The following is a 27,240-nucleotide window of genomic DNA, read 5'->3' on the forward strand; positions in this document are numbered from 1 at the left end:
TAAAAAAAAAAAATCTCCCTCATATAATGGGGTCCTGAATATGAAGGTAAGGTAAAAAAAATAATTTTGAAGTATTTATAAGAGGTTGGTTTTGTAAGTTGGTCATGTTAGATTTTATAGTAAGTAGTTTAAAAAAAAATCTTTATTAGAGTCGGTAGCAGACTGTTTGAGTTAGAAATGCATCCAAACAGGGTAACATCTGGTTTTCATCTATTCCTATGAGACCTAGTGTTTTCAATAGAAAATTAGATACTGGGTTTGGGGTTAGAAAAGACGAAGGACAATGTGAAAACAAGCAGGCGAAGAGATGAAAGAAATGATGCCTTGTCCAAGAAAGAGCGTATGCCATTATATAAACTTTCAGTCTTAGAATGTGAGAAACAGCCCAACATTACCAATACTTAAACTGTTTTCTTTATATCTAAGACAAGGTAAGCTTCTTATAATCTTAGTTCCTTTTCAAAATTCATACTTGGCAAAAATGCCTATTAACAAAAATGGAGAACTTCATTTAATTTTTTTAGATTTTTTTTTTGGGGGGGGCGGCCGGTCGTGGGGCCTGAACTCTGGGTCTGGGAGCTGTCCTTCAGCTCTTCAGCTCAAGCTAGTACTCTACCATTGAGCCACAATGCCACTTCTGGCTTTTTCTGCTTATGTGGTGCTAAGGGATCGAACCCAGTGCTCATGCATGCAAAGCAAGTACTCTACCACTAAGCCACCTTCCCAGACCTGCTTCACTTAGTTAATAATAACTGTTATGTTACAAGAGTCAATAAAGAGAGCAGAAGGATGTACTGAAAGTTACACATTATTTAATTCCATTGACTATTTCTATATATTAAGATTTATATCCAGTACATACCAAAATTTAAAATTTATAATATATACAATATATATATTGTATATAATGTATATACAATATATAATATATATACAATATATAATATATATGGGCTGGGAAGTTGGCTCAGTGGTAGAGTGCTTGCCTTGCATGCATGAGGCCCTGGGTTCGATTCCTCAGCACTACATAAGCAAAAAGAAAAAAAATAATATATAATATATATATATATAACATATATATATAATTATCGATTCACTCTATCAGTGGTTTCACTGACAGAGATTTCTTTCACTTAAAAAAAAAAAATCAGGAGATCAGGAAGATCAAGGTTCAAAGCTAGCCTGAAACACATTAGGAAGACACAAACTATTTTATATACTTATGCATGGTAGTTTATGGAGACTATGAGATGTTTTAAGAGGTAGCTAGTATTTTCCAGATTTGATGGAATACAGACAATTTCTGTTGACTCACACTTATAACCCTAGCTACTCAGGGGGCTGAAGTCTGAGGATCACTATCTCAAGCCATCCTAAGTAGACAAATCCTCAAGACTGTTCTGTCCAATCAGTCAGCAAAATACCAAAAGTAAAGAAGCAGTTCAATGAGAGCGTGCCAGCGTTGGCTAAGCAAGAGCATGAGGCCCGGAGTTCAAGCCCTAGTATGAGCACAAAAAATTTTTTAAAAACCACACTTGTTCAAAACCTTTCATAATTACCTACTAACTGATCAAGCAACCTTTCTTATAAACTTAAAGATTCAGAGCTCTCATTCATTCTCTTTTCATTCTTTCACTGTCTTTAAAGCTAAGCCAGAGATACTACAATGATTCTAACATCATAATTCATTAATATCTCAGGAAATTTAATCAAACATAATTACTGATTCTTACCTTCAGAAATTCTTATCAGCATGGTAATTATTTCTTTTTAATTTTATTAGGTAGTTAAGAAGGATTTCAATTCCATGAATCCGTCTATAAGTACAATTTATCTTCATTGCTGTCAACACTTTCATGTTCTCCGTCTTTCCCCGTCTCATCCCTACCTCGAGTTACATAGTTCAATTTTATATGATGTACATTGATAATAATGACTGCATTTTCTCATCATTTCTCCACTGGTATGCCCCCTCCTCTCTATACTGCCCCCAGAACAGAATATGTTTCAGCTTGCTATTCATTTTGCTAAATGGTTCACTGGTTGTTCAGAAAAGCTACACTACTGTACTTCTCACCTAAGTATACCATCCTTTAGTCCATTTGTCTGTGTATATATTTTCATGTATGTTTGTATTTCAGATCTAACTTCCACATATGAAAGAAAATGTGCAGTTTGTCTCTCTGAGCATGACTTACTTCATTTACCATAATTTACCAAAATTCATTTACCATAATGATGATTAAAAAATGTCAATGCAAGTCAAATGTTGAGATGCTCAAACCAGCTGACTTCTAACAATCAATAAGAAGGCTAGATTAATAACAGAGAAGAAAAGAAAAGGCCAGGTGCTGGTGGCTCACTCTTGTAATCCTAGCTACTCAGGAAGCTGAGATCTAAGGTTTGTGGTTCAAAGCTAGCCCAAGCAGGAAAGTCCATGAGACTGTTATCTCTAGTTAACCACCAAAAAGCCAGAAATGGAGATGTGGCCCAAGTGGTAGAGTGCCTTGAGCACAAAGCTCAGGGACAGTACCCAGACCCTGAGTTCAAGCCCCAGGACCGGCACACACACAAAAAATTTAAATCCAGCCTTCAATGACTATAGTAAAAATCATTTTATTATCAAAAAAAAAAGAAGGGAAAAGATAAACTAAAGAAACACAAACCACACCCTAAAAGAATGCCTTCTGAAATAGCTCTAAAAATATGAAGGCCAGGAATTTTATTCCATAGTAAGAATTCTTAGCTTTCATTCCACTGAGACATTTCAAGAATTCTTGAATTCTCAGAAAGAGTACACACAATTTTTATAAATTTTTATAAATACATGCTTTTGTGGGGGGAAAACTCACAATATCTCCCAGCAATTTTCAAATTTTTCAATTCCTCTAATGAAGAACAACTACCCATTTTATTTATCTACTAGAAACCATGGTGCAGTTAACATCAGGACTCAAGACACATGGAAGCACATACTTCAGTGTTCTTTTCTCTTTGGGAACTGAATAGAAAGCAATGTACCTTTGCAGAGTCATATTCAAAGAGCCTGTACAAGCCTTAATCTTGTTCTGTGCTTCAAGATGAGTCATTCCGTGCGCACTGATCCCATCGATGCTGAGGACGATGTCGCCTATTCTCACGTTGGCCTGGGACGCCTTGCCCCCATCTTTCAGCTGTAAGAAGCACACTTCATTAGGAAAAGAATAAAGAATAAAGGATGCAGACAAAAATCACACTTCCTCATACTAGAAGGAAGTTATATTCATAAACAGGGTAATGCAAAATTACCTGGCTTAACATGTTCAAATGATGCTTGTGTTTTCTTAAATTCTTACTCTGCTAAGAAAAATAAAGCTGAAGAAATTTTCTGCAAAAGGCACCCTGATAATTTCTCCCTTTCTCCCATTTATAACAATCTCCCGATGAGATTGCTCTGAATGGGGCAGAGACGTCACCAAGGAAACTTCTCATTTTAACAGAAGAAAATGGGGTTTTTAATACTCTTCTAGAAATAATTCTTTAAAAACTTTGAAGCAGCTGTGTTTTTGTTTAAACATACAAAGGAAGGTCTACTGAACAATCCTTGCTGTGCAGCCCAATTCCTATCCTGTGGTGGAGACTGAAGATAGTAGGCCAAGTATCTTTCATACTTGATTTGCTTCCTGGGTCAGGTCTTCAGCAGCAAGGGAAGAAACTTCTTGTATTTAAGACTACCAGTCTTTACTTGTGTATTACAGTCCTCAATCTGCAATCTTTCACTCAGTCAAAATCCTTGTTGCCATTACTTAGTTTGAGCTGCTTCAAATCCTGTATGTATATAATTCAATGACCCGAAAGCAGCAAACATAATATTAAAATAGGCAGGAAATTATGCAATCTTCATAGATACTTATAAATATGAAACAAGTATAAATCAGAAGAAATTATCTAATTTAGATCTCACTGCATGTGAATAATATTTTTAAGTCTAATCTTACTTTAAAGAGTTAAGTCTTTAAGACTTAAAGGGATTATCTATTCCCTATCAAAATGAGTAAATAAATCCGGAGTCCAGATAATGAAAGAAAGCATAAACACAATAATTCAGGCTAGATTTTGTTTTGGTAAGTATAAAAATAAAATTAGCCAGAAATAGAACTGTAGCTAAATTACCTCAACATCCTCTCATGAAGTAGCCTTAAAATAGAAACACTGAAACCTATGGCATTTGTTCTAAAAGCACCCAAAAGAAGTAACTTAAATACTCTCAGGCCATAAAGGTTACATAAAGATATTAATACAGATTAAATATTATGTAATTAATGCATTAATTACCTAAAAGTATTAATGCAGGGAGTAATCACATCAAAGGCAATTTTACAACAGATAAACATTTCTTACTCCTTTGGCTCCCAGGATACTAGATCCCAAGATCCGATTACCTCAGTGAATAGACTCTCTAAGCTTCATTTACCACCACAATTCCTTCCTAATACCATTTGCTTATCAGGATGAATGCTTCTTGTCTCTTAACTGGATAGTATGCAGCATTGTGATGAATTGTGAGAGACAAGAGGAAGTCCAAGGTCACTTATTATTTGCACAGCTCATCTTCTACTCATTTCCAAGTCTAGATAACCTGCATTTGTTCACAGCAGTAGCAATGCCCTGTCACTAGTTTCTCTAGCACATGTCACTTGGCAGCATCAAGTATGTGTATTTCATAAATGCACAACGCGTATGAAGGAAGCAGTCTCAGGAGGCTCTTGGGTCAAGTTCAGCATAAATCAAACTAAACACAAGCAAATGTTTCTCCTTTGAGCTGTAATTTTTCAAAGACTAAGTTGCAGTTCTATGACTTAACAACAACAACAACAACAAAAAAAAAAAAGCCCATTCTGGTCTTCTTGAAGTTGCAAATGTGGTTACCAAATTAGGAACTACCCCTGAGTTCAATTCTGCTTACTGATGCTAAAATTATGGTGAACTTGATCAACTGTATGCTCTTAAAGAAACTAATATCTTTACAGAGTCTCTCCATTAACTGAGAGAGGAAAGACCTAAGTATCTGAACTAAAGCTTGCTTCCAGGGATAACTGCATTATAACCCATTCCTGCCTTTTTTTTTTAATTTTTTTTAAATGAGGTTGTAACAGAAGGCCTCTTGCTTGCTAGTCAAGTGCTCTACCAACTAAGTCATGCCTCTAGCCCCTTTTTGTACTGGGTTTGGGGGGACTTGGGTGTTTTGTTGTTTTTTTTTTTGTTTTGGGGTGGAGGGTTGGTTTTTTGTATGTGTGCAAGTCCTGGAGCATAAACTCAGGACCTGGGTGGTGTCCCTGAGCTTTTATGCTCAAGTTTAGTGATCTACCACTTGAGCAATAGCTCCACTTTGGGGTGGGGTGGAGGATAGTTAACTGGAAACAAGAATCTCAGCCTGCCCAAGCTGGCTTCAAACCATGATCCTCAGGTCTCAACTTCCTAAGTATTCCTGAGTAGCTAGGATTACAGGCATAAGCCACCATACCCAGCAGCAATGGTTATTTTTGAGGTATAGTCTCGCTTTATGACGAGCCTGGCCAGAGCTGTGATCCTTCTCCTTCTGCATGTCCCTGGGATACCACCATGTTGGCCAATTACCCCTTTCTACGTACAGTTAAGAGTTGTAAGACGTTTTCTCTTGAAAAGGAAGTCTACTTTTCAGTGAGAAAATGGGAAAGTATATGTGTGGTGTGGGGAAGAATGGAGAGGAAAAAAGAGTTAGTGCCCTGAATGTCCCTTATCTTCCTCTTGCTAGGAAATACTAAACACAGTTGTCTTCACTGAGGAGGATAGCTCCCTGATGTCTTTCACTACCCTGAAGAAAAAATAACTGCTACTGTTTACTGAGCACCAGCAGTACGTCAAGACTAAGAGGAACCTTCAAAGCTCATTACTACAAAGCAGTTTTTATCTATTTTACAGATGTGGAAACAGAGCTACAAACTAGTTCAATGCTTTGTCCAATGTCTACTCAGAAAGAACATATCAGTGACCATAGCTCAGAACATGAGTTCATATTTTGCTAACCATGTGACACAGGATTAACTGAGCTCTAAGGATTACTCTAAGCTCAGGCAATCCCTCTCTCTCTCCCTCCCCCCCCTCCCTCTCGCTCTCTTGCTCTCTCTCTTTGTGTGTAAAAATGGAGACTGTAATAGTACAGACCTCACACAATAAAATACTAGTACAGTACATACTACAAAATACATAACCTACGTTCACGTTCACTTGTTCACTTACACTGTGCCACAAACTTACATGGGCATACAGGGCAGAAGAAGACAGCGCTTCACACTGGGCAGTCAGATCTGCTTCTGGCTTTTCCTGTCCATTAAAGGAAAGACAAACACCCCACTCTTTGACTCACTCCCTTCCCTTTGCTTTTGCAAGCCTAAACTTTCCCCTCATTCAGCAATAGAGAAAAACAGGTCACAGAACCTTAACTCACCATCTTCCTTCACAGCTAACCACTACCCACGTCTGAGTCACTCCACTGCCACAGAATGGTAAGCTCCTGCTACTCCCAGAAGAACCTAGTGCCATTGGATGTTACCACTGTCACAATAGTCTAAGAGATCCCAAGGAGATGATAGTGATGAGTTGAGTGATGAAGGACAGGAAAAAAGAAAACAAGGACATGGGAGAATGAAGGAACGTATTAAATGTGAAAGGTGGAATACGGAATCAAGACTAAGAAGGAAGAAGGGGCTGTATGCTAGTCCAAGTGATGGAAAACGAGATCTGAGCCCAGCCTCTGTGTATGTTACACATATAAATTCATATCTACACAATATTAGAATTGGACAATATATCAAAATAGTCACACAAATAATAGAAAAGATTTACGTTTTGATTTGCACTGGTAAAATAACACACAAAACTACAATTACTAAGAGTATTTAGAATAAATTTCCCCCACGGAAATATTTATGCATACTATTAAAGAAGCACTAATACGTTGTTCTCAAATAAAATTTATAACTACAATCCCTCCCAAATACTTAGCCTTCACACAAATACGTGGTTCTGGCAGTGTTTTTTCCTAAAATGTTTTAACGGAAGAGAAAATATAGAACTGCATTTTTAATAAAACTGAATTGAAAATAAAATATTGGTATCTCATACAGCAGACAAGTAAAATAAAGGTCTTGAAAATGCACTTCATAGAAAATATATCTTACCACAAAGAAATATGCCAAATGGGCCCCAGTTATTCCTATTACACTAACCATTCCCATCATCCTCCACCTCCTAATAACATCTTCCTCACAGAAACAAGCCCGCAGAGCTTCCATTTATAAAGCTATAAGCTCTTATGGCAATACCACTAGAAGTTAGTCTAACTCCTAAGACTTCTCTGTAAAATGATCATGTAATACAGCTCCTGCATTGCCCTAAGCTTTTCCATAATAGGAAAATATTTAGTCAAAGGAGTGACTTGGAATTCTCCAATGAAATTTATTCTTCCATATTAAAGGAACACTTGTCTGCAAACAAAACCCTCTACTTGCCTTCCTTTGGAAATAAACTATTATGTTTAAAACCCAGAAAATAAGGATCAACACAAAAATTACTTATTGAAAATGTGTACATATGTACATGGACCCATATGCACTATGGATAACAAGTAGAAACCATACATCCATATAACAAACTATTACTAAAAGACTGGTTCTATAGTGTTTTCAACCTTACACATATTTTCGGCAAATATGGAATGCTTAGAAACACATGACCCTAAGACCACGAGTATGGCAGGAATGCCCTCAGACTCAGTTCCTTTTTTAAAAAGGAACAATAAATAGATGGCTCCAGCAAGAAATACTAACAGAAATTTCTCATGTCAAAAAAGCATGGGAACTAAACCATGGGAAAATCAAGGCTATTGTTTTTCTACCACTGCTTGATATCAAAGCCTGAAGGTATGTGCTAATAAAATTGCAGGAGGATTGTTTTGAAGGAGAGAAAACACTGAAAAGGTGTTACTTTTGAAAAATTAATCGAATTAGCAATCTAATTTTGTTTTAAGATATATTTTCTGACACATCAAAAACCTTGAATCCAGACCCACAAACCGATAATACAAAGAGGTAGGCTACCACATCTACTTCTTCATTGAGGAAGTATCTTGGGAACTTTTTTTCTGTCCTGACTGGCTTCAACTTGTGATCCTCAACAATCTCAGCCTCTCCATCAGCTAGGATTAGAAGGTTGAGCCACCAATACTGGGCCACAAGGCTTTTCAAATCTCTATTTGTTCGCTCTTATTCCAATGCTTATTAATCTACTCTACAATATTAGTATTAATATTTAAGGCTACCTTTTTCTTGCACTACTTGTTGGTACCTGGTGTTGGCAATTCAACCACTCTACAAATGCTACTATATTTATTTATTTTTGGGGGGGAGAAGGTTCGGTCCTGGGGACTGAACTCTGGGCCTGGGCGCTGTCCCTCAGATCTTCAGCTCAAGGCTAGCGCTCTACAACTTGAGCCACAGCTCCACTTCCGGCTTTTTTTTCTTTTTACTTATGTGGTGCTGAGGAATTGAACCTAGGGCCTCAGGCATGCAAGGCAAGCGCTCTACCACTGAGCCACCTTCCCAGCTCCCGCTACTATATTTAAAATGCCCATCTTTGGTTTGGGTAACACTGTGGAGTCAATGTGATTTGCATCCTAAATATTCAGGTGGCGGTAGGTGTGACAAGGTAGACCAGAGGGGAAAATGACTATATCAATGCTCAATGATGCCTTTGGAAGGGATTAATGTAATGATTTGAAGACTTGAGTTAGTGTCCACAAGAGTACATTATTAAAAGGAAGCAAAACTGGCCACTCTCTCTAGCTTTCTTTTCTTGCTATGTGACCTCTCCTCTTACACCATGAAGCTACCTGCCATATGGCAACCCAGCTACAACCTCACTAGAGGCTGAGCCAGGGTGGTTATCTGCTGCTGGACTTTCAGCCTCCAAAACTGTAAGCTACAAATCAATTTCTTTTCTTTGTAAAGCACCCAGCCTCAGGAATTTTGTTACAGAAGCAGAAAATGGACTAACAGAGACATCTCATATAATCATGCTCCTTTAAAAAGCTGAGCTTTACTTTGGATTTGGTAGGATTTCCTGGTAAAGAAAATGATTTGGCTTCTTATAAGTTAGCTAGTAGACAGACAAAAACAATCAGTGATTTCTGAGTGAAGTGAATAAAATTCTGACTCATGTGAGCACCTCAAGTATGGGCTCTCTTTTGGACTGTGAGTCAAACTAACCAATCTTACCCAAAAGTTAGAGAACATACCTTATATGGTAGCAAGGCGAATACCTCAAAGTATTTGTCATTATGCATCCCAAAACAAGCAGTAGTTAGTAGTGGGTGAGTAAGCCTCTTTCCTTATGTAGTCATCTGGCTACAGAGGGTTTCTGGTGATATTCCTTTAGTTACTATGTCACATCATTTACTGAAATACCATCTTACTCTACCCAGTTCTAATACAATCTAAGCATGTCTTCTTGCTGGAAGCCAGTGGCTCATACCTGTCACTCCAGCTATTCAGGAGGTTCAAATCTGGAAAATCAAAGAAAAACTTAAGCCAAGCACTGGTGGCTCATGCCTATAATCCTAGCTATTCGGGAAGCTGAGATATGAGGATCATGGTTAGATGTCGGCCCAGGCCAGAAAGTCTATTCTTATTACCAATTAGTCACCAAAAAGCCAGGAATGGAGGTACGGCTCAAGTGGTAGAGCACTAGACTTGAGCAAAAAAGGTCAGAGACAGCATCCCGGCTCAGAGTTCAAGACCAGGACTAGGAAAGAGGAAGGGAAAGGGAAAGGGAAAAGGAAAGGGAAGGGGAAGGGAAGGAAGGGGTAAGGGGAAGAAATAAAGAAGGAAAGAAAGAAGAAAGAAAGAAAGAAAGAAAGAAAGAAAGAAAGAAAGAAAGAAAGAAAGAAAGAAAGAAAGAAAGAAAGAAAGAAAGAAAGAAAGAGGGAGGGAGGGAGGGAGGGGGGAGGGAGGGGAGAGAAAGAGAGAGAGAGAGAGAAAAAGGAAGGCAGGCAGGTGGGCAGGCAGGCGGGCTGGGAAGGTGGCTCAGTGGTAGAGTGTTTGCCTTGTGGGTTCAATTCCTCAGCACCTCATAAGCAGAAAAGGCTCAAGTGGTAAAGTACTAGCCTTTAGCTGAAGAGCTCAGGGACAGCGCTGAGGCCAGAGTTCAAGCCCCACGACTGACAATAAACAAAAAAAAGTAAGAAATAAAAAATAAAAAGCAACTCACCAGGGATCCTCTCATTTAAAAAAAAAAAAAAGGAAGGGAGGGAGGAAGGGAGAGAAAAGTTTGTTAGATTTCATCTCCAATTAACCAGCAAAGAACAGAGCTGGAACATGGCTCACCTGGCAGAGTGCCAGGCAAGTGAACTCAAAGCACTGAGTTCACTCCAGTACTGGGGGGGGGGGGGGGGGGGGGGGGAGATAAGGGGGGGAAATGTCTTCCTTAAAAAAATACCCTTTATTTGGCTGTGATTCATTACTAATATGTCAGATAACATGTTTATTTTCTAAATAACTCACATGTGTTTATGTCAAAGATTTACTGTGGCTGGGAGCTGGTCACTAACACCTGTAATTCTAGCTACTCAAAAGGCCCTGATCTGAGGACTGATGTTTGAAGCCAGCCCAGGCAGAAAAGTCCCCAGGAGACTCTTATCTCCAATTAACTACTCAAAAAAAAAGTGGTTCTGAGCTGGGCACCAGTGGCTCATGCCTGTAATCCTAGCTACTCAGAAGGCTGAGATCTGAGGATCTTGGTTCAAAGTCACCCCAGACAGGAAAATCCTTGAGTCTCTTATCTCCAATTAACCACCAGAAAACTAGAAGTAGCGCTGTGGCTGAAGTGGTAGAGTTCTCACCTTGAGCTGAAGAGCTCAGGGACAGGGCCTAGGCCCAGAGTTCAAGCCCCAGGACAAAAAATCGATTTATTATGTTTTATAGTTAATATGTAGTTAGTATATATTAGTTAAATTAATATATAAATTAATATAGTTAGTATTTTACCAGAAATTTACAACTATGGTGATCTGTAAAAGGAAATAATTCATTAATATCGCAATACCAAATAAATTGATTACGTGTTCAGAGATCAGTGCCTTAGTGTCCAGTGTCCCTACTCTGAAATACTAAAGGAAATGGTAAAAAGCTGTCACAGATAATTATGAAGGTTAAATTACTCAACTCTAGTTTATTTCTGAGCAGATTAACACTGATAACTATACTTTACAAATCTCCCACTCCAGTGGATTCTATTCAGGGACTTGAACTTACATGCAAATTGGATGCAATGCACTGCATGAATGTATTTTCCACCCAGATGGATCATAACTTTCCCCAAACTCTCAAAAGCCTCTATGACCAAGAAAAATTTTAATAAGTTATGATTCAATGCAACTTTAGAACAGATTTTTTTTAAATGTGGTCCCCAACCACAAGCATCAGCATATTTCTACAATGTGGGGGAAAATCCAGGCCTTTCAAAACCCACAAACTAAAGTTGTTTCAAAACAAACAAACAAAAACTCCATTAGGATCAAGAAAACTAAAGAACTCAAAGCAGAATCACTATGTAAAATGATACAAAATTATGATTTCATATACTGATAGCAGATAAGCATTACTTAAGAAAATGCATTTGGTTTTAGAAGGCTATAACCTTCATAAATCAATACATAGAACTTATTCCAATAAATAAGACACTACTTTTAATTATAAAAAAATATGGAAAAAACAGGCATGGCCTTTGATCCACTGTTTACATTATTACACGTGACATTGTCTTACAGTTCTATGCACAGTAAAACTCCTCCACACTCTGTGGTTCAAGGTCAGTTTCCTCACATTGCTCATGTATGTAGACTCTAACCAATTACTAGAAAAATAGATGTTGAAGAACCCAACCAGAATATATACCCAGATTTTTTATTACCAGATTCAACAGATATAAAATTACTGTCATGCTAAGGCCACCACTAAGAAATCCTCTCTGTACAGCTGGACAAGATGGCTGGATCAAATGTTTCTGTGGTACCTTTCAAGCCAGAGATATATAAGTATTTACATAGACCTTACTATTTTTCATTTATCTAAAGTCATTGGCATTTTTGCACATGGACACTAAAATAAATTTTTAATATCCTCTAAGTGTTTCATGCACGATTCACATTTCCCTATTATGAAACATTAAAGTGAGAGAATTCTAGAACACGCAATGTTTAAAATCTTCCCTGAGCATAAGATTATTACAAAACTGATTTTTAACAACAAAAAGTACAAATTTAAAAACTCAAGATAAATTTGAAAGCTCAGAAGTCAGACTAAAAGTTACTAAAAGATTTCAGGTTTGTTATACATAGAAACATATAAATAACACTGTAAACAAAGTTTCAGAACCACAAAAAAAATGCAAAATGGGAAACTATTAAAAACATGTGACAATAGACCAAAAAAACAAAGTTAAAGCAAAGAAAAAATAAAGGATGGGAAATAATAGAAAACATAGGGTACATGTATTTAAACAAAACTTACAAATGATTTCCTCTTGTCTCTTATGGAATACACAAATGCTTTGAACACTAGTGGCTCATGCCCGTAATCCTAGCTACTCAGGAGGCTGAGACCTGAGGATCACAGTTCGAAGCCAGCACAGACAGAAAAAATCTATAAGAGTCTTATCTCCACTAAAACTATCAAAAAAAAAAAAGCCAGAAGTAGAACTGTGCCTCAAGTGGTAGAGCCCTAACCTTAAGCAAAAACAAAGTCAGGGAGAGCCCAGGCCCTGAGTTCAAGCCTCAAGGACCTCAAAAAAGCCTATATCACATTAATATTAGAAACTCCAAAAGACAGCATTTCAGAGCAAAGTAGAAGAGGAGAATGTCTAGCTTCTCTACAAACCTCATCTATACTCACTCACAGGACAAGAATCTTCTTTCTACTAGGAACAGATGACCTCTCTGGCATTTAATACTCAGTTGTGCATTTACTTATTTATCACACATTCTGAGTGATTCCATGAGGAATAGATGCTAATGGCTATAATAATGAATCATTAGTGCAGGAGGAACAAATACGCCATCTATCATTTAGCTTGCTACATGAGAGCCTGGGGAGGGTCACTAGTCTGGTAAGTGTCAGGCTCATTCTAAGCATGATAATGCAGCAATGAACAAAATTAAGTTCCTGTCTTTAGGGAACTTAAATTCAGTCAAGGAAAGAGAAAATAAATAAATAAATACAGAGAAGTAATGTAAAAAAAAAAAAAAAGTCAGGGAATGAAAAGTCTTCCATCAGAAACAAAGCAAAAACAACAACAGGATATTCTGGGTTACTTCAGAATAATGATGAAGTATATCAAATTAATCAGTAACTTGAAGACTAGAACAACTAAAACACTTTAGTACCTTCAAGATTTCTTAGAAATAGTGATAACTATGGTAAGCATTAAAGAATTTGAAGAAATAAAAAAGGAACAAAGTATGTATTGTAGGCACAAAGAGGAGCCATGTCAAAGACCTAAAAATATGAAATACTATCAGGATAATATGAATGTGCTATCGTTCCCAGGGAGTATTACACAGTTAAGAGTGTGTATTAACAGCACAGGGAGACAGTGATGGAAGCCACAGTCGAGAATACTAATGGTGCCAAACATTATTTAAGGAAGGGCATGATATGTGACAATGAATAACCTCTGAAGAATGAAAGTACTTATACTATTTCCACACCAAGTAGTGTGATTCATTCCTAACCACAGACTGTATAGAATATAGCTACCACTCCTGGATGCCCTATTATTTCCAAGAAACCAACCATGCCAAATCCTAGTTCTTTCCATTGCTTTTCTACCATGCCATTGTCTTGTCCCTCAGAGAACATGAGCAAGTACAGACTATTCCAGCTCCAGGAAGTGTGGTCTCAAATTCCTTTATATACCAAGACTCATTACCATTTGATCTAAGGAGCCAAGCTTTTGACCCTCCTGGAATCGTTATCCTTGTTTAGGTCAAGCCCACACTCAGTATACTCCCGTGCCTTTTCTTGAAGTTCCATCTCCCTCACACTCCCAAATAAACCAGTCTTTAAAAAAGGAGTACTAATACCTGCATTTAAAAAATAAAAACATGGCTCAGATTAGGAAATATGTTAGCTCTGCTGTGCTATGTATGCTTAAATCCTGTCAAGAGCTATGGTCTGAATGTTCATGCTTCCCCAAAATTCCAGTGTTCAAGCCTAACCTTTTTCAGTTAGGGGTGAGGTGATTAGATCCTGAAGGACAAGATTAGTGTTCTTGTGAAAAAGGCTCCAGAGAGCCACCTAGACCTTCCACCGTGTGAGGAAAGACTAACAAGGATGGGCTCTCACCAGATACTGAATCTGCTGGATCTAGGACTTGATCTTGTCCTAGATCTGAGTGACAAGGGTCTTCTGTTTATATATTCCCCAAGCATTTTGTCAGAATGAACTAAGACAAAAACTGGATGCTGAGGTAATGAATTCCTAAAAATATGGAAGCAAATTTAGAATTAAGTATTGGTTAGAGGTTGGAAGAATTTATAAGTGCATGTTAAAGAAGAAGAAACAAACCTCCACTGCCACAAATGAAATATTAAAGAGGTAAGGGCTCAGATTCTGGTAAGGACTCAGAAGAACACTGCTACAGAGAAAAAAGCTCCATCTTCTAAGAAATGACTTCGAAGAACATATATTTTTCTTTTTTTTCTTTTTTTTTTTCTTTTTTCTTATGTGGTGCTGAGGAATCGAACCCAGGGCCTCAGGCATGCAAGGCAAGCGCTCTACCACTGAGCCAACTTCCTAGCCCCGAAGAACGTATATTTTTCTAAGCAATCATGAATAGTGCTGTTAGAAATAGGGAAGTTTAACAGTCCACCTTAACATGTGGGAATTCACTCCAGGAGCCCACACTACAGTAAGGCCTACTAGAGAGAAATGAAGACCACAAAACAACCTTGGGACTCTTCCAGTCTGAAAGAGCTGAAGGCACCAGAATCTAAGAGTCTAATCCCATGAGAGCTGAAGCACAGGCTCTTCCCAGCAAGGCCAGGGAAAAGGGTCCCCCCTAAAGCCTTGGGAACCTCATCATTTGGCCCAGTGTGTCTGGAGATGGGAGTCAGAAAACATGCTTCTTTGGTCTTGAGGTGTAATATCATTTTTTTAAAGCATCATTTGTATTTGTACACTTAAAAAGTTGTACATAAAAACTCTTAATACAGTTCTATAAAACTGCCAGGGGAAAGGGAAGGTGATACCTTTTTTTATTGATCATTAAGAAAGTTATCCAGATAAACAAAAAACACAGTAAGTTGTTTAAAAAATTAAAGAACATTTTCCAAGTATAAATTTATAAATATAAAACAAATTCAAAAATTACCCTGGATGCTAAATAAATATCTAGTTAATAAACTCCAACTTAATACCTCCACCCAGCTTGAGGTGTAATATCATTTGCCCTGTTGAATGGTAGACTTACTTGGAATCAGCCACTCCTTTCTTCCTATTTTTCCCTATTAGAACTGGGAGTGTCTAGCCATGGAAACACATTACTTGTTTGTTTTCACAGGTTCTCAGCTGGAGAGCAATTTGCCTCAGGATGACTCATACGTGGTATCTTACTCATATCTCAGTTAGATAAAACACTGATGAGTCTTTGCACTTTTGAGTTAATTGTGCACAAGCTTTGAGGGGTATACATGCCGTCAGTGTATTTCACATGTGAAAAAGGCAGAAATTTTGCAGGCCAGCGTGACATGAATATTACTGACCCCCCAAAAAATATTCCTGTGCTAAAATCTAATCCACCAAATAGCATAAAAAGAGGGGGTCTTTAAGAGGTGATTGGGCCTTGAGGGCCAGATTTAGCTTATTACCCCTTCTAACACAGAAGGACACATCTACAAGCTCCATGTTTGAAGCAGAGAGTGAATCCTCATCAAACACGAAATCTGCAGAAGCTTCCATAACTGAGAGGGAAATTTTCTGTTCTTTTATCAATTACCCAGTCAGTTATTTAGCTGAGACAGCAAGATTATATTTAATTCAGTACCAGAGAAACAATCACAACCAGAACAGTGAAAAACTCATAAACTACCAAGAATGACTTTTAAAATGGCTAGTACTGAGAAGATTGAGTGCAACAGAATAATAAACTAGAATTATGATGCTTTACCTAGTGCTTTCCAAGGTAATGATTCCCACACTTGGTTAATAGAACACTTTTGCTCCTAGAAATAAAGTGGATTTCTTTGCAAAGGAATAAGATTCCTATTTTAGGGAATGTTTAAGCAGGACAGAAAACTACATGGGTACTGAGAAAAGATATATGAACGTGAAAACAATAAACACAATATGAATTCAGTAAGTGGCTGGTGTATAAACAACCAGGCAAAAGAATATCATTAAACAACTTTAGCTACATGTCTCCAATGGTCTTTTTCCATGATATTACGAACATGGAGTTCTAATTATTACTACATTCAGTCATTTCAGGCAAATTGAAAACATTTTTGCTTTTTTGTAGCTAATACTGTAAGATGAAATAGGAGTTTGAATCTAGAGTTCAGAATACGTAAACTTATTTTTAAAAAAAACATGTCTTTAAAAGAAAAACTGTCTATTAGACACACCAAACCAAAGAAAAACAAGAGAATAGGGGTTCACCAAGCCAGACATAATTCTGAATATTCTGGGCACTGTGACTTGTTTCTGTAGAGAATACTTAAATTATTCCATAAAGATATAATAATAATGGCGCCATAGAAAAATTAAAATGCTTTGAAAGCTGAACATTGCCTTTCGTCATTTTGCATGTAATAAATATAAACGTTCCATGTAAGTTAGTGCATATCTAAGTTGCAAGCTCCTATTCAGGAGCTAAGAGAACAAGCAAAGCAGAGTGGAATATAAAAAGCAGCAGAAGCTTCATGATCCTGAGCCAGAAGTCCCAGTGATCATTCCTGCTTGTTTGAGAAAAAGAAAGTGGAGAAAAAGAAAGTGGGCGACATTGAAGTTGGCACAGTTGCCAGAGGTCAGGACCTTTTAAAACAGAACAATCATCAGAGACTGAGTGGCTTAACTGGTACTAAAAGAAATCCAACTGGTGGCCAAGTGACAGACATAAGCATGTGGGACAAGAGGCTTGGCAGATCTCTAACACAAACTCACAGGTGACCTGGACAATATCACTGCCATTTGTGTCCCAACCTGAAATGACACACCATCTACAACATCTTCTTCATGCATGCTGGAAATCTACCACAAATACTATTATTTAGCTCAATTAAAAATTCTATTACTGGGGCTGGGAAGGTGCCTTGCATGCATGAAGCCCAGGGTTCAATTCCTCAGCACTACATAAGCAAAAAGAAAAAAGCCGGAAGTGGCCCTGTGGCTCAGTGGTAGAGTACTAGCCTTGAGCTAAAGAGCTGAGGGACAGCGCCCAGGCCCAGAGTTCAGGCCCCACGACCGGACCCCAAAAAAAAAAAAATTCTACTATGGTCTGGCACTGACTGGTGGCTCAGACCTGTAATCCTAGCTACTCTGGAAGCTGAGAACTGAGGATTATGGTTCAAAGCCAGCTTGGGCAAGAAAGTCCATGAGACTCTTACCTCCAATTAACCACTAGAAAACCAGAAGTGGCTGTGCCTCAAAGTATTAGAGCACTAGCCTTGAGTAAAAAAGAGCTCAGGTACAGCATCCAGGTACTGAGTTCACCCCTCACAACTGAAAAACTAATAATAATTCTACTATTGTTGAAAAACAAGTAAAGGACTCTTGTGGTAGTTAATAATTTAAATACTGAATTAACATTCCAGAAAGTTACTGTTCAGGAGATAAAAAAAAGTTCATAAGGCTATTATCTCCAGTTATCCCCCAAAAATACAGAGCTGAGGCTCAACTGGCAGAGCACCAGCCTGAGAGAAAAGGCTAAGGGCCAACACCCAGGCCCTGAGTTCAAGCCTCAGTACTGCCACAGAAGGAAGGGAAGGAGGGAGGGTAGGAAGGAGGGAGGGAGGGAAAGAAAAGAAAACTTATCTACCTACCCAAATGATCACAAACAAGACCACACTAAAGCTACCAGCACGACTATGTTTATTGCAGCATTACCATAGCTAAGATATGGAACCAACCCAGATGCCCCTCAGTAGATGAATGGATCAAGAAAATGTGGTATATATACACAATGGAATTCTATGCCTCCATCAGAAAGAATGACATTGCCCCATTTGTTAGGAAATGGAAAGGCTTGGAAAAAATTATATTAAGTGAAGTAAGCCAGGCCCAAAGAAACATAGGTCCCATGGTTTCCCTTATTTGCAATAACTAGTATATGTCTGAGTCAAGCAGCAAAGGTCAGATAAGTTAATGTTAGGGGAATGAACCCCAAGATAAGTATTCAAGTGTTTTTTGGGGTTTTTTTCCTTTCATGCAATTGTTTCTAACATATTTATAAGATGATTTCTTTGTTGCTTTGTATGTCCCTCCCCCACGACATAACCCATGTTTTCACTGTATTTGATGTTGGTATAATTTGTGGAGGGGAAGGGAAAAAACAAATCGTTTAACTAGGGATACAGGTGGACCCATTGCAACAATGAGATGTACAAGTCGTTATGTCAAAAAAACGAACGTTACAACTTTGTTGGGTGGTGGGGGAGGATCAGATGGGAAGGGATGGGGAGGGGAAACAAAGGAGTAGGCAACAATGCTTGATAAGAAATGTACTCGTTATCTCGCCCATGTAATTGTAACTCCTCTATACAGTATTCTCACAATAAAAAAAAAAAAAGAAAAGGTATCTTCAAAATTGAATCTACCAGTTACTAAACTTTTTATCCTGAACCTGCATAGCAGTTAAGCCAAAAAGTGGTTGGAGTTATTTCAGACTGTGTATTTTAAGATCTCTTACCACTCTGTCTACCTTTCTCTGACTCGGAGACAATAAGCTCCCAGAGACATGAGAAATCATTTAAATAATATATTAACACCACCTAATACCTTTAAATTTAAAAACAAAAGGACAATCACAATTATGAACACCATTTGCTGATTAAAAACAACAAAAAATTCAAAATGACAAATTAAAAAGGAAGAAACCTCATGCTAAGCCTGAAAAGTAGTGGGCTAGTAGCAACCATGTTCATACCTACATCAACATGCTGCCTTGCTGTGGCTAGATGTCAGCAATGAAAAAGAAAAGGAAGAAAGGAAAAACTATATAGGAGAGGTATAGATGTTTTACATGTATTAGCTCATTTAAACTCACAAAAATGTTAATAGTGGCCAGGCGCCAGTGGCTCATGCCTGTAATCTTAGCTACTACTCAGGAGGCTGAGATCTGAGGATCACGGTTCAAAGCCAGCCCAGGCAGGAAAGTCCGTAAAACTTTTATCTCCAATAAACACCACCAGAAAACTGGAAGTGGCACTGTAGCTCAAGTGGTAGAGCGCTTGCCTTGAGCTGAAGAGCTGAGGGACAGTGCTCAGGCCTAGAGTTTAAGCCCCATAGCCGACCAAAAAAAAAAAAGTTAATAGTAATGATGAAAATGCTAATGGAATGATAATAATGCTAATGAAAATAATAATAAAAAAAAGTTATCCCCCATTTATAATTGAGGAAACAAGACAGGGAAAGCTCAAATTACTAGTCAAAGGTCACAGAGCAAGGTCACAGATGGGTAGCTGGAACCCCCAGACAGTGGGTTAGCAACTGGATTGTGATTAGCAACTGGACCGTCCTCCCACGCAGCTCATCACGAGTCACTCTCTCTCTAGAGATAAGACATTTCATTCTTTGGCCAAAGGCACATGTTTTATCTGTGAAGGCTAATTCCCTAAATCCCATCTATCTGCTCCTTTTACTTAGATAAAATAGGCTGGATGAGTCCTAAGGGAAATCTCTTCTTAAAACTTAACTTTAAATTAACCATCTTAACTAACCCTAAGTCTCAGCTTCCAAAAGGAATATCACCCAAGTTTTTAAACAAATTCCCAAGTCAAAAATTCTAGCCACCGAGCCCAAAACAGGAAGAGGTGGAGAAAACAGAAGAGGAAGGAGAAGGAGAAAAGGGGGAGAGATGAAAAAGAAGGGAAGGGAGACAGAAGGGGGAAAATGGGACAGAGCTCCCAACATGGCTCTTCTTCATTCTAAAATCTCAGCAGATCTCTTGAATCTCACGCCCTAATCTGAAATAAGGATACAGAATGACCCATTGTAACAATGAGACCTATAAGACAGTATGTTGAAAATGACCTTTACAGCTTTGGGGGGTGGGGATGGTGGAGATGGGGAGGTAAGGAGGAAAGAGAGGGATGGTAGGGGAAATAGAAAGAAGGGTGCAACAATGCTCGATAGGAAATGGAGTCATTACCTCACTCATGTAACTGTAACCCCTCTGTACAGTATCTTTAATATATATATTAATATATATAATATATGTTATAATATATAATATATATATTAAATAAAAAAATGGGGCAGAGCCCCCAACATCTCCCTTCTTCATTTTAAAATCTCAGCAGTTCTCTTGAATCTTATACCCTAATCCCATTAAGTGACTCATCTGAGGAGGGAAGAAGAAGCTTATCCTATATCTGCCTTCCAAGATCATGCATGGGTTACTCATTCCTTCCAACATTGCACCTTGGTAGGAAGATCTTCCTTGGCCAGTACTAATGATTGATAATAGAAACCTCCCTCTGGAGGGGCTGAGGGAAAGAAAACAAGGAGCTCAAATATCACTAATTTATAAAATATAGAGCACAAATTACCTGTGAAGTGTCAGTCTTTTTAAATCTCTATTGTAGTAAAATACACACACACACACACACACACACACACACACACACACACACACACACACACACACACACACACACACACACACACACACACACACACACACACACAAGAATCATCAGCCAGCACTGGTGGCTCAGGCCTATGATGCTAGCTACTCAGAAGGCTAAAATATAAAGGATTCTGGTTCAAGATGAGCCTAGTCAAAAAAGTTGCTAGATTCCATCTCCAAAATAATCAGCAAAAAGCAGGGGTGGATGTGTAGCTCACGTTGCAGAGCACCAGCCTAACAAATGTGAAGCCCCAAGTTCAATTCCAAGTACCTCCAAAAAAAGGAGTAAGTTTGAGATCTACTGCTTATCAGCATATTACTACATATTCTAAAATAACAAAGAGTAATTTTAAATGTCTCACTACAAAAAAAATAAAGTTCGTAAAATGATAGATAAATTAGATTGAATTAACCATTCCATGTCATTTACATATATCAAAATATCGTATTATACCACAAAAATGAACACAATTATAACTTATCCTTCAGGAAATGGGTGGGGTTGGAGAAATGGGAGCAATGCACTGTACTCATAAACTGACATGTTGAATTAAAACACCCTGTGTAACTAAAAAAAGCAAACAACTTATCAATTCAATATAATATTAACAAATAAATAAAAAGAGGATTTTTAAAAGGAAGTTGAATATTTCTATTTTATGAGGTTCTTTCCTGATTCTGGCATGAGAAACCTCTAATTTCAATTAAACAAAGATGATAAAATGAACATTCATCTTACCAATACTATAAAAAGACATAAAGCACAGTTAACACTTCACAGACGTAAGGGTTACATAAATCTTAGTTGTTATTGAAAACTTCTAAGCCATGAAAGAACAGTAATATAATCTGCAAGTGATGTATCCGGCAAGTTTATTGGCACTGAAGATACATTCCCAAGAGATTATCCAATATCCAATTTGTTTTCAGGCCAAAAAGCCAAGGAAAGTGTTCTAGATTTATATATGAACAGGAAATAATAAAAGATTCTCTAGTGTGATAATGTCAGTTCCAAAATAGCATACAAGGATAATCAATGTCATTGTTAAGATGTTCTGTGAGACAATGATTTATGGACTACCTTAAAAACTCAAGAATTTGGACAAGATTTAACTTCCTAGTCTTAAGAACTAACACCGGATTGCTAGTTAGGCTTATCCCTCTCAGGAGACAGAATCAGATCAGATCCTGACTTTGTTCTGAATAAACTGATAATCACTGCTTTTCATCCACAATGACAAAGCGATCACATCCCCAAGTCAATGTCAAGGATCTCTCGTAGTAAACACAGCAAGGTTTACATTTCACATGTAAAAATTCCTACTCAGAAAGTGTATGTTCTCCACGAGAAAGGCAGAGAATACAAAGCTCTTCTGACAGATAAAACATACACAAAAAGATACCAACCGTCATTTATACTATAGTATAAAATTCATTTTCACATCATAGTATAAAAAGAGCCATACATGAGGAGATATATTAAGAACCTACTCCTAGATGAACGCAAATTAGGTTATTGAATTATTTAACACTGCAATAATACCATCTATTTTTTACAAAAAGGTAGATGAGAGTATCATTAATTCTTTTGAATCATGACTTCTCAGATGGTCTCTCAAATTATCACGTCTGGATTATATGATTAGCAGGCTAGCCACAATTTTTGTTTAATCCTAAATTGGCTTGAACCACCCACTTAGCATCTGCACAATTGTCAGATATGCTGACTTATGGGCTAGGAATATGGCTTAGTGGTAGAAGTGCTTGCCTAGCATACATGAAGCCCTGGGTTTGAATCCTCAGCACCACATAAACAGAAAAAACAGGAAGTGGCGCTGTGGATCAACTGGCAGAGTGCTAGCCTTGAGCAAAAGAAACTCAGGGACAGGGTCAGGACTGTTCAAGCCCTAGGACTGGCAAAATAAAAATAAAGAAATGCTGACTTATTTTAGGATTAGCTTACATAAAGTAAAGTTCTAAATATCAAATTAAAAAGAAATTTTAAAATGCAATACATGCACTACCATAAATAAATTCATTTGAGGGCTGGGAAGGTGGCTCAGTGGTAGAGTGCTTGCCTCGCATGCATGAGGCCCTGGGTTCGATTCCTCATCACCACATAAGCAGAAAAAAAAAAAAGCTGGAAGTGATGCTATGGCTCAAGTGGTAGAGTGCTAGCCTTGAGCTGAAGAGCTGAGGGACAGTGCCCAGGCCCAGAGTTCAGGCCCCACGACCAGACTCCCCCCCCCCAAAAAAAAAATTCATTTGATCAATTCCTTTAAAACATCCAAGCAATTCTTAATCCACAGTTAAATGGAAAGTTATGGTCATTAATGCTCATTAGCATGAAAGAATGTATGTTGTATGAAAATGGAATTCTAGTTATTTTACTTACAAATCTTTAATAAGCTGTTTTCTTTTTATTTTTCAAAAAACTAAATGGGGGACTGGGAAGGTGGCTCAGTGGTAAAGTGCTTGCCTTGCTTGCATGAGGCCCTGGGTTCAATTCCTCAGCACTACAAAAACAGAAAAAGCCAGAAGTGCTGCTGTGGCTCAAGTGGTAGAGCACTAGCCTTGAGCTGAAGAGCTGAGGGACAGCATCCAGGCCCAGAATTCAAGCCCCATGACCAACAACAACAACAACAACAAAAAACTGAATGGAAGCCTGGTACCAATGGCTCACACCTAAAATACTAGCTACTTAGGGAGGCTGAGATCTGAAGATCACAGTTCAAAGTCAGCCAGGTCAGGAAAATCTATGAAACTCTTATCTCCAATAAACCACAAGAAAACCAGAAGTGGTGCTGTGGCTTAAGAGGTACATGCTCATTACCATGAGCTGAAGAGCTCAGGGACAGCGCCCAGGCCCTGAGTTCCAGGCCCACAACTGACTGGAAAAAAAAAAAAAAAAAGAACTGAATGGAAACTATATACAAATGTCAACAATTAAAATGTTTAAAAAAATACAGTCTACAAATCACTAGAAAGCTATTGTATACTAGGGCCTGAGCTTGGCAAGGCAAGTGCTCTAACACTTGAGCCATACCTTCAACCATCTTTTATTTTCATTTATTTGGGGGGCGGGGGGCAAGGTCTGTCATTTTGACCTAGGCTAGCTTTGGATCATGATCCTCTTATCTTTGCCTCCAGAGAATCCTGAATTCCAGACATGCTCCCCCATGCCCAGCCTGCTTTGGGGATACAATCTTGCTAACTAGTCCCCCAAAATTATCCTCCTACCTCTACCTCCTAACTACCTAGGATTACTAGTATTCATCACCATGCCCAGCATGTTTTTTTATCATTTATTTGTAGATATATATTTGTAGATATAAATGGCGACAAGTAACCATTCATTAAAAAAAAAAATTCTGGGAGATTAAAAAGAATGAAAATTCTGATGCAAACGTTGTAGTGTATCACAATATGGCAAGTGCCTGGAAATATCTGTGATACATAGTAAAGGAAAGAAAATTGTTGCAAACAACATATTTATAGAGGCAAGTGGTGGAGCTAGAGCATTGGCATGTAAAGCAAACATTGTTGAAAGAGACTGAGAAGAGCTTGTTGTATTCTTTGCATATTTATAATTTCATTTTACAAATGGCTCATTTTTTCTGAAAAAGTGGATGTTTTCATAGAGGTGTGACAAAGCACTACTCTGGTCCAAAGCACACTGGTCTGAACACTTTGCACCTATCCCAAATGGGAGCCATCTACCTATAGATACTCTCCCTAACTGCACAGTGTATAAGTACAGGGCCTGTATACTTTCAATACCAGTGACAGCATGTCTCAGACCTGTAGGAGTCAGATGCAGTTGCTAGTATGGCCACTGATCTCAACAGGCCATCCTATTCTTCCAAGATTAAAAAGAGCCCATGGCCAAGAGAAGTTCTGCCAAGCCTTCTATGACAAGTTATAGTTCAACAAGAAAAACACCTTCATGACCATTCCAAAAAGGGCATCTTCTAAAGTACCTAACTCTTATGGGTGGTGACAGTGCTTCTTCCAAGAATATTTCTCTCCATAAAAGGAGATGAGCTGTACCCTGTTTACTTGTTTCCTTAATACATACTCTACCTTACTCACAGAGAAGTAATTGCCCATAAGGCAGATCCTTTACAACATGTGCTTTCGTAAAGAGTAAAGCATTTTATGATGAATAAAATAGTCCAATAAACAGGAGGGTGGAAAGAAGGAATGCAAACCACATGTTCACTAAGGAGCCCTGGAGACACCTGAAATACAGTTAGCATTGCTAGAGATCTGACTCAATTGGAGGAATACTTCAAAACATGTAAGTGTTCTACTTTAAATATATGGCGATTCAGGCTTGTGCAAGGGTATGTTTGCTTATGTGCTTTATCTAGAAGTAAAAGCTTTGTAGCAAAATTATCAGGGAAAGATCTTTGCTCAGTAGCTACTTATGCCTTTCAATTAAAGGCAAAGATGTGATATAGACATATACTCTTTTTAAACTATTTAGAGTAGAAGCAACTTATGTTTTGATTTATCAATCAAAATTTGGACTGCCATGATAAAAGCTTTGGAAAAGAGTATCTTTAAAAAGTGAACATCTATAAAAATGAAGATAATAAGAATTTCTAGAAGACCTGAATGTGACTTTTGCAAGACAGATAAACTGCCTGGCTATTTGCAGAAAACACATTGTTTCAAGAAAAATAATTAGTCTGTCTTGATCATTCAAATCATGTAAAATCACTCTAAAAGCTGAACTCACATATAGAAAGAACCACCATTCAGCAAGGTAGAATGCATCACTGTCAACAACACAAGGAAAGGACCAGGCTGGGGAATCCAGAGAAACTCAAAAACAGCGTTTCTCAAACTTTTGTCTTAATTCGCTCACACGGCTTGCGAAGAACAGAGATTCCTATTTCCTACCCTATATGGCAGAAATCAGTGACTCTGGAGTGAGACATAACTCTCTTATTTTCTTAAGAGCTCAAGCTAATTCTGCCACGGGTAAGTTACTGAGACTCAAGTTCAAGAGATTCTTCTCCATTCTCTCCCAATTCCCTCATACACACCTTCCCCAATTTGTCCAGAAACACAGAGGACCCATCCACAAGCACTCACAGCAAGGCTCAGTATTCCCATCAGGTAGGAATCATGACTTCATGTTAAACAAAATCAAAAAGTAATTCCTATCCCGGTATTGTGTAACCCTACTGCTCACTGCTGAGATCTGAGGATCAAGGTTTGAAGATAGCCCTGGCAGACAGACCCACGAGATTTTTATCTTCAATTAGCCAGTAGAAAGCCAAAAGTGAAGGTGTGACTCAAATAATACAGTGTCAGTCTTGAGCAAAAAAGCCAAATGAGAGCCCAAGGCCTTAAGTTCAAGCCCCAGTACCAGCATCAAAAAAAAAAAAAAAAATCAGAGAGAGGTAGCCCAAAGCAACCCTTCCATCTTTCCCCTTAGCTAGCACACAGGGCTTGCAGAGATTCTGTCCAATTATTTTAATTGTCCCATAAAGAATGTCATGCCCACTTTCCAGGCAGAAAGAAGGAAATCTAAAGGTGGGGCATCTAACTCACCAAAATGTTAATACATTTTGTCATATCCCACTAAGACAGAGCCTACAAGAGCAAATCTCTTAGGCTAGCACACTGCCATCCCAAAATGCAGGTACCTCTAGTATGGAAAAGGGGAGATTAAAAGTACTTGAAAGGCAAACCACAGTCTGTCATCCAACACTTGCTCATTAGGAAGCCGTTTCTGAACTGGGGTTGTGGCTTGAGTGACATAACACCTGTCTCATAAGGGTGAATCCTTCAATTTTCCAAATACAGGAATATTCATGCCCAGGCAGACTTGAATGGTGATCCATCTGATCTTTACTTCACAAGTATGTTGGATTACAGGTGTGAGCCAATGCACCAAGGGACGTCTTCTCTCTTAACAGAAGACATATACTCTCAATTAAACTTTTTTGTCTAGTCATGTGACTAAGTCCCATGAAATTTCAATAAAGCCACCCAGAATAACTTACTATTTAAATGTCCCTGATAGCTAACTGCCCATGTGAAGGTTTTCCTGTATAAATATTAAGAGTGTGCTGGGCATGGTGGCATACTCCTCGAGTCCTAGCACCTGGGAAGCAGAGGCATGAGGATCTTGAGTTAGAGGTCAGCCTGGGGTACACAGTAAAACTCTATCTAGAAACAGAATAAAAAATATGAAGGTGAATCAGGTTCTGTACATAGTATCATATAACTACTCTTTATCCAAAACCCTCTTCTGGCCTTCTTTTATGCTTTATTGTAACATTTCCATATTCTACTGAAATGCAT

General features: G+C 38.2%; 1 protein-coding gene across 5 annotated transcripts in view; it reads right to left on the minus strand.

The window, feature by feature from the left end:
* Nucleotides 1–27,240, minus strand: part of Pdlim5 (PDZ and LIM domain 5) — a 160,149-nt gene that overhangs the window by 99,728 nt on the left and 33,181 nt on the right. For all 5 annotated transcript variants that reach the window (XM_042701671.1, XM_042701670.1, XM_042701669.1 and 2 more), the window contains exon 3: nt 3,022–3,173. In XM_042701671.1, the coding sequence (XP_042557605.1) occupies nt 3,022–3,173 (152 nt within the window). The remainder of the gene's footprint in view (nt 1–3,021; nt 3,174–27,240) is intronic.

This window comes from Dipodomys spectabilis, unplaced genomic scaffold (genome assembly GCF_019054845.1).
Source record: "Dipodomys spectabilis isolate Male_0828 unplaced genomic scaffold, ASM1905484v1 ptg000297l, whole genome shotgun sequence".
In the NCBI taxonomy this organism is placed as follows: Eukaryota; Metazoa; Chordata; class Mammalia; order Rodentia; family Heteromyidae; genus Dipodomys; species Dipodomys spectabilis.